The following is a 15,421-nucleotide window of genomic DNA, read 5'->3' as shown; positions in this document are numbered from 1 at the left end:
CCCATGACCTGTGAATGTTGGTGTAGACAATGACCCATGACCTGTGAATGTTGGTGAAGACAATGACCCATGACCTGTGAATGTTGGTGTAGACAATGACCCATGACCTGTGAATGTTGGTGAAGACAATGACCCATGACCTGTGAATGTTGGTGAAGACAATGACCCATGACCTGTGAATGTTGGTGAAGACAATGACCCATGACCTGTGAATGTTGGTGAAGACAATGACCCATGACCTGTGAATGTTGGTGAAGACAATGACCCATGACCTGTGAATGTTGGTGAAGACAATGACCCATGACCTGTGAATGTTGGTGAAGACAATGACCCATGACCTGTGAATGTTGGTGAAGACAATGACCCATGACCTGTGAATGTTGATATACACGATAACCTCTTGTTTCAAGATGTCAAGCTCCATAAACCTGCTCCACTTTTCTTTTCACGTGTGTTACTCTTGTCCAATTACTCGTACTTTGTATTTATTGAAAGAAACATTCTCCACCTAAGCATATTCGCAGTTTGACAATTCCCATAGACAACACTTTTTCTAATGACATGTTGGCAGGAATGTGCTACCATACCACATGGCCCACCTCGGTGTCATTTAATGAGCTATGCACCCCGGGTACACAGAGTGTGTCACGTGGTCGCTGTCGTTAAATTGTGTCGACACCACGCATACAAGAGGACTTGGAATAATTCAACCAGGAAGTTTTTCCCTGCGACGTTGGTCCACACCTTGTGTTGGTTCTGTTGCATTCCGTCTTAGCACTGTACAACGATTTGTTCTCAGTATCTCTGTATTACAACTTGCTTCATTGCTGTTTTAATCAGTAAATGACGTTCGTTTTGCAATCAAGACATAAACGGAAGTGCCATAGGCCTATAGTGAACCACCGAGTTTGGAGTGTGTGACCGACAGTACTGTGTCAGCCTACTTTACGTGAAAGAAATGATTTAAGGTTCAGGTGGTCATAGGATCATACGTTTGTCACGTTTCTTGGTGTGTGATGTGTTGGGTTGAGGACTGTGAACTGTAGCGTTACAACTACACAGCACAGTGCTGTAAAAAGATCAGTGTAACACGTGTTGTTGTGTTGGGTTGAGGACTGTGAACTGTAGCGTTACAACTACACAGCACAGTGCTGTAAAAAGATCAGTGTAACACGTGTTGATGTGTTGGGTTGAGGACTGTGAACTGTAGCGTTACAACTACACAGCTCAGTGCTGTAAAAAGATCAGTGTAACACGTGTTGATGTGTAAAGCCAGCAAAGATTAGGTAAAGGAAAGGACTGTAAATTACTTTTCAAATTAGTGCGTGCATATTAAACATGTGTACAGTCGATAAGTCACCTCATCTGAGCAAGTAACGGTTTGCATTTGATAAAAACAATCACATAAAAAAATCGCTAAACAAAGAAAAAAGAAGAGTTTCTGAGTTGCAAACAGAATGTCCCGCACTTGTAATGACGCTGACGTGCACTGTGAATCCTACATTGGTACGTCTGTCTGCACAAAGGACGCTTCCAGTCTATTGATATCAACCCGTGCACTGTGAATCCTACAGGGTACAACCACTCACTGGGACGTCGTTCTGCACAAAGGACGCTTCCAGTCTATTGATATCAACCCGTGCACTGTGAATCCTACAGGGTACAACCACTCATTGGTACGTCGGTCTGCACAAAGGACGCTTCCAGTCTATTGATATCAACCCGTGCATTGTGAATCCTACAGGGTACAACCACTCACTGGGACGTCGTTCTGCACAAAGGACGCTTCCAGTCTATTGATATCAACCCGTGCACTGTGAATCCTACAGGGTACAACCACTCACTGGGACGTCGTTCTGCACAAAGGGCGGACAAGGTGTTTGTGGCGACGAGCACCACCCCCCTTCCCCCAACCCCCTTCCACACCCCCCACCCCTCCAATAAGACATGACTTATTTCAGTGACAGTGTAGTCTACCTGACTGTGAAACATGACTTGTGTCAGTGACAGTGTAGTCTACCCTCCCGTGACGTTGCGGTTACTAACGGCTCTGTCAGTCTTGTTGTGACGACGTGTCAACTCCCAGGCCGCCCCAACACTGTATAAAGCAGAGACGTGAAACGACTCGAGTCAGTTTGGACACTAGTCTGCTACTACGGAGGATTTAAACTGAATTCCATCATCGACTTGTGTCAGTGACAGTGTAGTCTCCCTGGCTGTGAGAAATGACTTGTGTCAGTGACAGTGTAGTCTCCCTGGCTGTGAGAAATGACTTGTGTCAGTGACAATGTAGTCTACCTGACTGTGAGACAGGACTTATTTCAGTAACAGTGTAGTCTACCTGACTGTGAAACATGATGATGATAATTAGTTTTAACGTCCTCTTGGAACCATTTGGCCTATCTTGGGACAGGTAGAGTTAATATGCTTTATGTGGGGACAAGACACTGGACAAACATGCAAACAGAGAACACATAATTATGATCGTGTTATATATCTGGAGGTCTGTTGTTGCGATATTTCAAAATGGGGATGGAAGTATTGATTATGTACGCGGAATGTGGTTGAACTGGAGCGGTTTTGTAGGCTTATTTGCTTTTTATGTATGTAGAATATGTTTATATGTGTGGCTGAATAAGTTATAAAAAAAATCATAAAAAATTAATAAATAAAAAAAAATCTTAATTTAGCCAAAGGAAAATATTGAAGCAACTTGCTAAAAAATATATCATGACTTGTTTCAGTGACAGTGTAGTCTACCTGACTGTGAGACATGACTTATTTCAGTGACAGTGTAGTCTACCTGACTGTGAGACATGACTTATTTCAGTGACAGTGTAGTCTACCTGACTGTGAAACATGACTTGTGTCAGTGACAGTGTAGTCTACCTGACTGTGAAACATGACTTGTGTCAATGACTGTGATTTCTGACTGTGAGAAATGATTTGTATCAGTGACTGTGAATTCTGACTCAGTGTGAGAAATGATTTGTGACAATGACAGTGATTTCTGACTGTGAGAAATGACTTGTGACAGTGACAGTGGTTTCTGACTGTGAGAAATGATTTGTGACAGTGACTGTGAGATGGTACTTGTTACGATTCTGGTCGTATTTAGGGGTCCAATAAGCTGCATGTGAAATTTCAGGTTCTCTATTTTCACCATGGAAACTTCACACATTTCAGCGCCCCGTGACGTGCACACATGAAACAAGTCTGATTGACGTTCGTCATTTATCAAGGTCACGGTGGGGTCATTTTAGGGTCAAGAAGCGGAGAATGATCATGCAATTTCGAGAAAATGTTTTAAGCTAGTGTTTTCACACTTCACACTCTCACTACATTTAGATAAGTCTGTTGGACTTACAATTTCAATTGCAAAAAAGATGTTTAATTTTGTTTGTATTCCTTATGTTGGTACAACAGAGAGCCAGCATCGTAGAAAGAACAAGAAATGACTTGTGTCAGTGACAGTGAAGTCAGCCTGTCTGTGAGAAATGACTTGTGTCAGTGACAGTGAAGTCAGCCTGTCTGTGACACGCGTATTGAGCCGTGTTAGCGAGCCACACCCGACCTCGGTCAGTAACACACAGCACGCCACACTCTGCATTCATGACACGTTGTATGGTGAAAACCTGGAACACTTTGTCTCAAGATTTACCCAGTGAGCTATAGGGGAACCAGACGTGTGTAATTCTGTCACTCAGTGTGATAACCAGCAGAACAAGACATGTGTAGAGACGGATACTATAACCGGGTGTAAGGGAAAGATCATGACCAGCAGAACAGGACTCATTGTCTAATAATCCGGTGTAAGGGAAAGACAAGTTGTTGATCAAGACCAGCAGAACAGGACTCATTGTCTAATAATCCGGTGTAAGGGAAAGACAAGTTGTTGATCAAGACCAGCAGAACAGGACTCATTGTCTAATAATCCGGTGTAAGGGAAAGACAAGTTGTTGATCATGACCAGCAGAACAGGACTCATTGTCTAATAATCCGGTGTAAGGGAAAGACAAGTTGTTGATCAAGACCAGCAGCACAACGAGAGTGGCTCCCCCTCTTTCCCAAAGCGTGCAGGTCACATTGAGTGAAGGTTTGAACCCGAGACCATGGCGGCTAGAATCACGCAAGTAGAGACAGAGGCCGATCGCTGGCGGCAGATCGTGACGTCACTATACCCTGACGCTCTTACCCGTACCTATTGTGTGCCGCCGGTACATTTCAATAGGGTGCCCTACGTCAGGGACGTTGTACCCGGTACCAGTCTCTCTGTGCACGTGCTACAGCCACAAGCTAGTGCCCGGTTTCTCCACACAGCTCTTAATACCAACCCCGAGGGATGGACAGTACCGCAGCATATGTGGGCCGAGGAGCCGGGGCCACATCTCCCACCAGTAGGAATGCAGGACAGCGACTTACGGGACGACTTCGCCCAAAACCACGTGATGCTAAACCTGCAGGAGCTTGGCGACAGTCGTCACGAGGCCATGTTCATCCTGTCTCAGCTACAGTTCGGCAGCTACCTCAACGAGCCTGCCTACGCCGCGGCCGCTAAAGAGCTTCCCCGACCCAAAGACTTACCACAAGATCGTCGGGGGGATTTTGACTTTCTGTTGATCCACCGCCAGCACGGCATTCTGGTCGGAGAACTCAAGTCTGTGGGGACAACCAATAATGCTGCGAATAAAATAGATGATGCTGACCTTGCCCAGAAGGTGAAGCAAGCGGTCAAGCAGCTGGACAAGTCGGAGAGAGTGGTGAGGCACCTTGTGAGTGACATCGGACCTGGCATGACTGTCAAGAAAACTATCTTCCTGCCTTACGTCAGCAGTGATCAGTTAAAGCAAGTCTTGGACAACGATGAACAGTTGGAACAGGTAACGAGAGCGAGAGAGAGGGGAGAGAAGATCGAGAGGGGGAGAGGGAGAGAGAAGGAAGGAGGGAGAGGCAGACACACAGACAGCCAAGAGATACAGAGCTAGAGACAGAGCTAGGGACAGAGAGAGAATAAAAATATAAAGAAACAGAGATAGAGACACAGGGAGAGAGTGTGTGCTGGTCTCAGTATATTTACCATTTCTTGTTTGTTTGTTTGTTTAACGCCCAGCCGACCACAAAGGGCCATATCAGGGCGGTGCTGCTTTGACATATAACGTGCGCCACACACAAGACAGAAGTCGCAGCACAGGCTTCATGTCTCACCCAGTTTGACACCGGACCAACCAGTCCTTGCACTAACCCCATAATGCCAGACTAACCCCATAATCCCTAACCCTCGGAGCAGCCACTAGATTGCCAATTTTAAAGTCTTAGGTATGACCCGGCCGGGGTTCGAACCCACGACCTCCCGATCACGGGGCGGACGCCTTACCACTAGGCCAACCGTGCCGGTATATATATATTTACAATTGCTGCCTCACATACTCACACGCGAACGTGCGCACATAGTCACAATGCTTGATGGATGTTTTGTCAGTTTCAACCCAGGACATAATTATACGTGTGTCCCACACAAAGATAAAGTATTACGTACATGTATGTCTCTGCTGCAGGCGGTGTGTCAGAGCCTGGGTGCCGCCAACACAGGAGAAGCCTTACAGCTGTGCTGTTGCTCTGACCAACTGTCCCAGCCTGCATCGTACTGGCACGTGACACCCGCCGTGTTATCACAGCTGAGCACCTGGTGGCAACACAGGATGGCCTGTACTGTGGACACTCGGCTCACTGATCAACTTTACCTGGACATCGTAGCCAGGTGAGAGAAGTGGCATCCATGTCAGCTACGTCGCAGTGCTGAAACAATGTTGGTCTTCGACCTTTAAGTATTAATTATCATTTATAATTTTCTTAATTGTTTCTGTAACAGGTTTGTTGGTCCGGCCACCACGGTGTCTGTCCCCTGCTACAACGGTGTCCGTGTGGAGGTGCGGACTGCAGGCCAGGCGGTGGCGGAACTGGGGCGGAGGCTGGCACTTCTGGTTCTGACCCTACAACAGCTGGGACTAATGAACCGAGACCCGCCACTGGTCTCCATTACGGGAGCGCCAGGAACAGGTGACAAGCTCACAGCTTCTTTCCCTGGATTGATTGTTTCCTGTTTTGTTTGTTTGTTGTTTGCCTCGCTGTCGATGTTGGACTGTTCTCTAACAGATGTAGCTCTAGTTTCTGGTGCTGGCAACGCTAAATTCAGCTCTGTAGCCTTCTACTATAATTATCAAGGCTCGGTCTTTTAGGCGCACTCGGCTAACAAACTCAGCCTCTAGAAAAAGCTATTCAAAGCAAACGCCCTGTTTTTAGGGTCTTTGTTCAAAGTTGCACAGTTTTCAACGGGAGTTATTTCTCGACCAGAAGCCTGCCGGCAATTGATACAAATTCGCATTGACTTTTCAAGCTGCTATGAAGAGAAACAAAACCACCACCACCACCACCACCCTCACCCAGCAATCACTTATGCTGCTACTTGTGCCACTGTTGTATGAAGAAGACAAAACAAACATATGTTGGTACTTGTCAAGAATTTTCCTTTCATCATCATCATCATCATTATCGTCATCGTCATCGTCATCATCATCATCATCATCATCATCATCATCGTCATCGTCATCACCATCACTATCACCATCACCACCATCATCATCATCATCATCGTCGTCGTCATCGTCATCACCATCACCACCATCACCATCACCATCATCATCATCATCATCATCATCATCATCATCATCATCATCATCATCATCATCATCATCATCGTGAACCATAATAATTATCGTCGTCGCTGTTGTTGCGGCAAACGATACAGACAGAACAATGTTTCTGATTTCCTTACAGTGCACTGATGCCAGCTAATTTGCTCAAATGACGTCTTAAGCACAACGCGATGTGTATGACGTTGTTTTTTGTCAAGTTTGACTTTATCGTCATCGTACCAGAAGGTTCTAGTTTTGTTGGAGGACGGTTTGTTTTGTGCACGCTGTGTGTGTCGTCTGATTCCATCCAAAATGTGTCAACTGAAGGAAAGGCATCCAGCTGACTCGGAGAAAAGTTTGTTCATTTAGTCTCCAGGAAATGTAATTGGACTAATTGTCTAAAATAAGAATTTTCTTGGCAGTTATATCTTTTTGTTATGCTCATTGCTATGTTCCTGATGCTGTGTTTCGCGTGTAACTGGTGAAACGGACTCAATGTAACAGAGCCTTCCTTTCACATTGTATTGTAATACATGTATATTGTTTAGGTCATATTTTATGTGTGAACAGGTAAGACAGTTCTGGTACTGCAGGGGTTGAGGTGGCTGATCGCGGGCCTACATCTTCCCTATCACCAGGGTCACGATGTGCAAGTCGTCTCTACATGTAACACTGCCTTGTTTTCACATTGTCCTGCAATTTAGTAACCTTACTATTGTTTGTGTTCCAACAGGTAAGACAGTGGTGCTGGTGCTGCAAGGCGTGCGGTGGCTGCGACAGGGGCACGATGTGCACGTCCTGTCAACACGGTACAACACCCGGGCCGTCAGCACATCCATCAAACAACAGCTGGAGATGTCGCTGAGCGCGGGCCCGACGCCTTCCCTGACACCAGGCAGCGTGTCGTACCACCGGTACAATTTCTGGGACAGGGAGGCTGATGTGGAGAAGGCCGTCACCGACCTCGTGGCATGTGTGAAAAACGGCCACCTGCACGTCTTGATTGACGAGGCGAGCTTTGACAGCAGGTTTGTGTTCATACGTGTGTGTGTGTGTGTGTGTGTGTGTGTGTGTGTGTGTGTGTGTGTGTGTGTGTGTGTGTGAGAGAGAGAGGAGAGAGAGAGAGAGAGAGAGGAGAGAGAGAGAGGAGAGAGAGAGGAGAGAGAGAGAGAGAAAGAGAGAGAGAGGAGAGAGAGAGAAGAGAGAGAGGGAGAGAGGAGAGAGAGAGAGAGAGAGAGAGAGAGAGAGAGAGAGAGAGAGAGAGAGAGAGAGAGAGAGAGAGAGAGAGAGTCACCTGTCTGATTCATGTAACTCGCACCACCGTGTACGAGTGGAATTGCATGTTGTTTTAACCACAGTGTGCGTAAATTGGTAAAATATCAAGTGACATCTTTTTTGACTCACATGCGAAGCAAAAGTGAGTCTATGTACTCACCCGAGTCGTCCGTCCGTCCGTCCGTCCGTCCGGACGTCCGGACGTCCGGACGTCCGGACGTCCGTCCGTCCGTCCGGCCGGAAAACTTTAACGTTGGATATTAAATTTTCTTGGACACTATTCAGTCTATCAGTACCAAATTTGGCAAGATGGTGTATGATGACAAGGCCCCAAAAAACATACATAGCATCTTGATCTTGCTTCAAGGTCAAGGTCGCAGGGGCCATAAATGTTGCCTAAAAAACAGCTATTTTTCACATTTTTCCCATTTTCTCTGAAGTTTTTTAGATTGAATACCTCACCTACATATGATATATAGGGCAAAGTAAGCCCCATCTTTTGATACCAGTTTGGTTTACCTTGCTTCAAGGTCAAGGTCAGAGGAGCTCTTCAAAGTTGGATTGTATACATATTTTGAAGTGACCTTGACCCTGAACTATGGAAGATAACTGTTTCAAACTTAAAAATTATGTGGGGCACATGTTATGCTTTCATCATGAGACACATTTGGTCACATATGATCAAGGTCAAGGTCACTTTGACCCTTATGAAATGTGACCAAAATAAGGTAGTGAACCACTAAAAGTGACCATACCCGTGATTCACAGGTTTAAAGTCCACGACTACAGCGACAGCGGCGTGCCTGCCCCTGGGGACGGGCTGAGTGTGATACGGCTGAGTCACCATGGCAACGCTCACACAGGTCGGTGGCCTGTGGACTGCGCACAGTGTGGTCAGGATATCGCTGCCGTGCTGCGCCGTCTGGGTGTGGGTAAGTTGTGCAGCTGATGATGATGATGGTGATGATGATGATGATGTTCGAGGTGGTTTTGGTGTTGGTGGTGATGATGATGATGATGATGATGATGATGATGATGATGATGATGATGATGATGATGATGATGATGATGTTGGTGTTGGTGTTGGTGGGGGAGTTGGTGATGATGATGATGATGATGATTGTGGTAGGTTTGAGTGAGGGGTAAACCTTCCCGTTCCCTAATGGTGTTTTACCTCCCACCACCCCCACCCCCCCCTCCCCCGAGAATATATTGCTCAAGAACTAAATTTTCAATCAAATACATAGGCAGGTCAGTCTGCAGGGAAAAAAATGACGTCGTTTTTATTGACGTAAACTTCAAAATTACGTCATAATAATAATAAGAAGAAGAAGAACATTTATATAGCGCTAAATCAAAAACTTTCGTTAAAAAGGCTTGCTCTAAGCGCTTGACATCTAAACTAAAACGTCATTCACACTCTTTACAATGATGTACAAGAACTTCATGTCACACTCTTTCATTCAGTATAGCACCATTCACACAGTTGTTATTCTGTACAAGACAATAAGTTAGTCTAACATTTAGAATATTCATAAGATGAAAACAAGAGAAAACCAGACTGATTAAAACAACTGCTTAGTGCTAACAAAGCATGAATCTTAAAGGCACATGTACGCGCTCCCGTGTTTACAAAGTGTAGTTTGCCCATAATCGATGTCAAACGCACCATAAGACCATATAATGACGATATGTCACCATGCGCGGACTATAATACATGCATTACAGCTTGTTCTAGCCTCTGAAAAAGTGAGGATGTCAACAAAGCCGCGGTGTTAGCTCCCTTGCATCAACGTTACATGTGTTGCCAAATCTATAAATAGGACGATCCAGATCAAAATTAACATATCAACATTGAAGGGGTCCTAGACCACAATATTTTGCAGGGAACTTAATTTAGCATGTCTCCAGCTGTTGGTAAAGCAATTAGCGTGTATAGTCATCGAGTACATATGCCTTTAATGATAACGTAATACATGTTTAACTGTTAAGACCATAAAAAAACCTATATGCTAAAATAACTTCGAACTTTTAAGAACTTCTTATAAGATACACAGCACATCTAGATAAACACCAGAATGATAAAACAAAAGGCAACTCGTTAAAACTATTAAATGCATCAATGTCTAAAACACGAAAGACTCAAATATAAGATACACAATTCTCTAGAATTGTTTATTAAAACTGAAACCGACCTGCTCAAAGTAAACCATTCCCACGTCGAAGTTTTGATGTCTGTGTTTGTTGAAAATGTACACACTTTGTGATGATTATATAAATCAAGTGTGTGTGTGGGAGGGGGGTTGGGAGTGGTGGTGTGTGTGTGTGGGAGGGGGGTTGGGAGTGGTGGTGTGTGTGTGTGTTTGAGAAAACAAATACACGGATAGGTTGTGTCTTAAAATGTAACGAATGTTTGCTTACATACATGACTATTTATCAAACAAGACTGTGTAACCGTTACAACCGTCTTTTTCTTGCAGGGAGGAGCGCCGCCAACAGTCCCTCCCGGCTGAGCTACCGCGACGTGTTCGTCCTGACCAGAAGCCTAGATCTACAGGATGACGTCACGGATGGGGCAGGGCGGGTGACGTCACCAGCTAGCGGCGTGGTGCAGGGACTGAAGGATGCAGGTGTACCGGTGAGTGTGTTGGGGTATCAAGACTGGCGACACAACAGGGCGAGGTGGGAGCGAGCTGTGCAGGACGTGGCGGTGGCGGCAACGGACACAGTGACAGTAGCGGTGTATGGCTGGGTGACAGGCCTGGAGCGGCGCGTGGTGGCCGTGTTACAGGGCAGAGATCAGCTTGATGATGATGCAGGGCTGACTGATGAGAGGACTGATCGTAATGACAGGCTTGAGGCAGTATCACGCTGCACCACACAGCTCATCACGGTCCGCACGCCTCCTGTCACCACCACCACCACGCCATCCCTTACAACAACCACTACCCCCACCACCACAACCACCCACACCACAACCTAATACAACAACCACTACCACCGCCATCACCACAACGACCACCAATACCACCAGCGACGACAACGACCACCACCATCGCCAAAAGGAGGCCGAGATAGGAAGTGTGTCTTGTCGGGACATGCCGCCATCAACACCATCGTCACCACCTCTACCGTGAGCTTCACCACCACTACCACCACCATGACCACCATGACCACCACCACCACCACCACCACCACCAACAACAACAACAACAACAACAACGACAACAACAACCACCACCACCACCACCATCACCAGAACAATCCAAAACACATCGGGTTATTCCTGGTTTTCACAGAGTGTAATCACTTGGAGATTGCCAGAGCAAGACTTCGTCAGTTCTATGACGCAAAACAAGAATTGACGTCATCGTGCTTGTGTTTTACGTCATTCAGATCTTGACCTTAGGATTGCGCTTCGAAACTGCTTCCCCTGTTGGAACCTTTTTTTGACTCACATGCGAAGCAAAAGTGAGTCTATGTACTCACCCGAGTCGTCCGTCCGTCCGTCCGTCCGTCCGTCCGGACGTCCGTCCGTCCGTCCGGAAAACTTTAACGTTGGATATTTCTTGGACACTATTCAGTCTATCAGTACCAAATTTGGCAAGATGGTGTATGATGACAAGGCCCCAAAAAACATACATAGCATCTTGACCTTGCTTCAAGGTCAAGGTCGCAGGGGCCATAAATGTTGCCTAAAAAACAGCTATTTTTCATATTTTTCCCATTTTCTCTGAAGTTTTTGAGATTCAATACCTCACCTATATATGATATGTAGGGCAAAGTAAGCCCCATCTTTTGATACCAGTTTGGTTTACCTTGCTTCAAGGTCAAGGTCACAGGAGCTCTTCAAAGTTGGATTGTATACATATTTTGAAGTGACCTTGACCCTGAACTATGGAAGATAACTGTTTCAAACTTAAAAATTATGTGGGGCACATGTTATGCTTTCATCATGAGACACATTCGGTCACATATGATCAAGGTCAAGGTCAATTTGACCCTTATGAAATGTGACCAAAATAAGGTAGTGAACCACTAAAAGTGACCATATCTCATGGTAGAAAGAGCCAATAAGCACCATTGTACTTCCTATGTCTTGAATTAACAGCTTTGTGTTGCATGACCTTGGATGACCTTGACCTTGGGTCAAGGTCACATGTATTTTGGTAGGAAAAATGTGTAAAGCATGTGAGTCGTATGGGCTTTGCCCTTCTTGTTATGTCAAATGCGTACATTCTTGTCGATATTGTTACCTTTGGGCTCATAAATGAAGTCAATGGTCGTGTTTTTCTAAAGTGACTTTTGTCAGCACAGAATTTACTGTGCTTTGATCATTGACTGAGCAGGGCCGGACTAGGCGAAGAGGAGGGGGGGGGGGGGTTGCCAGTGGTGGCCCAGGGGGATGTCCCCCCTGGCGGCAGGGGCGGATCAGTTCATTTTATGACTGGTTTTTTTCAAAAGTATATTGTGAAGATATGGGTGTGAAGGCGCGAAGCGCCGAGCCGACGGCGCGAAGCGCCTAGCTTGCTAGGGGGGTCCGGGGGCATGCCCCCCCGGAAAATTTTGAAAAAAAGGATGCAAAATGGTGCAATCTGGTGCATTCTGAGGATGATCATTACCAATTTCAGGCAGCAGATTTTGTCACTGATTAATACCCCAAAAATTGAAACTCAATGTAAAATAAAGAAATGCATACCTCATTCAATATTTTTATTTTTTGGCTGGGGGGGGGGGGGGGGTCCGGAAACCCTAGAACCCACCCCACCCCCCCTCGTTGTGGGGGTCAGGGGGCGAAGCCCCCTGAAGCTGACGGGTAGGTCATATTCTGAGATAGGAAAATGGTCGCTCCTTGCATGAAACGGCATAAAATAAGCAATAATAAAAAAAAAATTAAATAAGTAAGGTACATGTTTAGGCTAGGGGGGGGGGGGGGGGGGTTGCGCAACCCCCATAACCCCCCCGGTAGTCCGGCCCTGCTGAGAAGAATCTTCCGATGACACTAGTTCATTTCACTACGCGACTGCAGATCTGCAAGACTTATGGCAGGGGAAATAAGCTTAACTGAAGACGAATAAGCGGAGTAACTGTTCTTCAACGGATTGCTCTTACACTGATTTAGATATTTAGATCTTGTCGTCTGCTAGTCTGCTAGTAAGTAGTCTTCGGTCGTGTGAAAGTCACATCTATTTCGACTGTGTGCATCGATCCGTGTAGTGAAATGTTGATCTTTGATGATTTGGCAACATAACTTCGCCACAAGTGCTTCGAGTGTATCTTTTGAAAACGTCTTTTAACAAGACTGTGTTTCGACAGCCCAGACGGGGAGGATCCTCGATAGCTCACAGGGTATATAATGTTTTCCGCCGTTTTTTAAAGAATCCTTTCAAATTTACTATTCCAAAAGTACCCTATGACACGACTCGAGTGGCAAAGAACATTCTCTGCAATTCCTGTCTCAGTCCGTGCAGCCGTTTCGGGTCCTATCGTCATCATACAAACATACACACAGACACACAAAAACCAGCTTTAAAAGTTAGATTATGTAAGAACCATGTGAACCAGTGATTTTTTCTTATGTACATCAGATACTACAGTATTTCTGCTTGATGAAAAGCTATATTTCAAAAACAAAACTAGAGATTTGAATTTTGACCACTTTTCCCCCTTTCTGTCACCAGTACTGAAGAACAACTCCCTGGAAACATGTCGTTTACAATTTACAAATGTTTACTGCCTGCTTGAAAAGTCGATAGCAAATCTTGGCATTTCTCAAAAAGCACCAACAAAAACAAAAACGATTATTTTTGAATAAAAATGTTTTTGCTCTTCTATCTGCCTTAGGTATTATGTGTGTGTGTGTGTGTGTGTGTGTGTGTGCGTGTGTGTGTGTGTGTGTGTGTGTGTGTGTGTGTGTGTGTTTTCACGTGCCCGCATTTGAGTGTGTGGCCGCATCACACATTTTCATTGTAAGCTCAAGACACACTTAGTGTTTTATGATCACTGTTGTCCACAAAGTTTGGTGACCTCAGTCACATTTCGAAGTCTCCTCTACCACAAACTTAAAATACACAACGGTGCACTATCTCAGAAACTTTCTACAAAATTAAGTTAACACAACTTTTCAAGAAAAGACAGTATACAGTAAGTCACCATCTTAAATTTCCCTCCATCCAGAAGAGAGATAACTGCAATTTAATCTAACATGTAACAAAAGACAACCTCAAAACAAATCAAATAAAAAAATCTTGAACAAAACACACAAAAACAAATAAAACAAGTCGCGTAAGGCGAAAATACAACATTTAGTCAAGTAGCTGTCGAACTCACAGAATGAAACTGAACGCAATGCCATTTTTCAGCAAGACCGTATACTCGTAGCATCGTCAGTCCACCGCTCATGGCAAAGGCAGTGAAATTGACAAGAAGAGCGGGGTAGTAGTTGCGCTAAGAAGGATAGCACGCTTTTCTGTACCTCTCTTTGTTTTAACTTTCTGAGCGTGTTTATAATCCAAACATATCATATCTATATGTTTTTGGAATCAGGAACCGACAAGGAATAAGATGAAAGTGTTTTTAAATTGATTTCGACACTTTAATTTTGATAATAATTTTTATATATTTAATTTTCAGAGCTTGTTTTTAATCCGAATATAACATATTTATATGTTTTTGGAATCAGCAAATGATGGAGAATAAGATAAACGTAAATTTTGATCGTTTTATAAATTTTTTTTTTTTTTTTACAATTTTCAGATTTTTAATGACCAAAGTCATTAATTAATTTTTAAGCCACCAAGCTGAAATGCAATACCGAAGTCCGGGCTTCGTCGAAGATTACTTGACCAAAATTTCAACCAATTTGGTTGAAAAATGAGGGCGTGACAGTGCCGCCTCAACTTTCACGAAAAGCCGGATATGACGTCATCAAAGACATTTATCAAAAAAATGAAAAAAACTTTCGGGGATTTCATACCCAGGAACTCTCATGTCAAATTTCATAAAGATCGGTCCAGTAGTTTAGTCTGAATCGCTCTACACACACACACAGACACACAGACACACACACACACGCACGCACATACACCACGACCCTCGTTTCGATTCCCCCTCGATGTTAAAATATTTAGTCAAAACTTGACTAAATAAAAAAAGAAAGGCGCACAGCTGGTAGGTTGATCTTTGCGATAACCCTAAAATACATGGAGTGCTGACGTTCCAAAATCGAGGATAAAAAAAAACAAGAAAAGTTTCTTATTGGAATGTTTAGATTTTGATAAAACAAGTCATTCACTTGTCTTGTTTTGTCAAAAACGTAGGCTAACGTTCCAATAAGTAACCTTTCTTGTTGTTGTTTGTTTTGTGTCGATCTGTGTGGTATGTTTCACTCAGGGATGATGCTTAATGGCGGCAGTGTGTACAAGTCCAACACTGTAAACTGAAGTGCTCCATTT

At 44.5% G+C, this 15,421-nt stretch overlaps 2 protein-coding genes across 2 annotated transcripts; both read left to right on the top strand.

Annotated features, from left to right (window-relative positions):
* Positions 1 to 560: 560 nt before the first annotated feature.
* Positions 561 to 6,005, top strand: LOC138974035 (uncharacterized). The gene is made up of 3 exons (XM_070346736.1): positions 561 to 1,876; positions 3,149 to 4,880; positions 5,556 to 6,005. The coding sequence occupies exons 2-3, from the start codon at positions 4,113 to 4,115 to the stop codon at positions 5,760 to 5,762; spliced, it is 975 nt and encodes a 324-aa protein (XP_070202837.1). The 5' UTR covers positions 561 to 1,876; positions 3,149 to 4,112; the 3' UTR covers positions 5,763 to 6,005.
* Positions 5,777 to 12,285, top strand: LOC138974785 (uncharacterized). The gene is made up of 5 exons (XM_070347513.1): positions 5,777 to 5,793; positions 5,870 to 6,057; positions 7,426 to 7,734; positions 8,714 to 8,899; positions 10,448 to 12,285. The coding sequence occupies exons 1-5, from the start codon at positions 5,777 to 5,779 to the stop codon at positions 10,948 to 10,950; spliced, it is 1,203 nt and encodes a 400-aa protein (XP_070203614.1). The 3' UTR covers positions 10,951 to 12,285.
* Positions 12,286 to 15,421: the final 3,136 nt, after the last annotated feature.

Source organism: Littorina saxatilis, linkage group LG8, assembly GCF_037325665.1.
Source record: "Littorina saxatilis isolate snail1 linkage group LG8, US_GU_Lsax_2.0, whole genome shotgun sequence".
NCBI classification, from domain to species: Eukaryota; Metazoa; Mollusca; class Gastropoda; order Littorinimorpha; family Littorinidae; genus Littorina; species Littorina saxatilis.
Note: the sequence above shows the minus strand (reverse complement) of the source record. Positions and strands in the feature narration are given on the sequence as shown.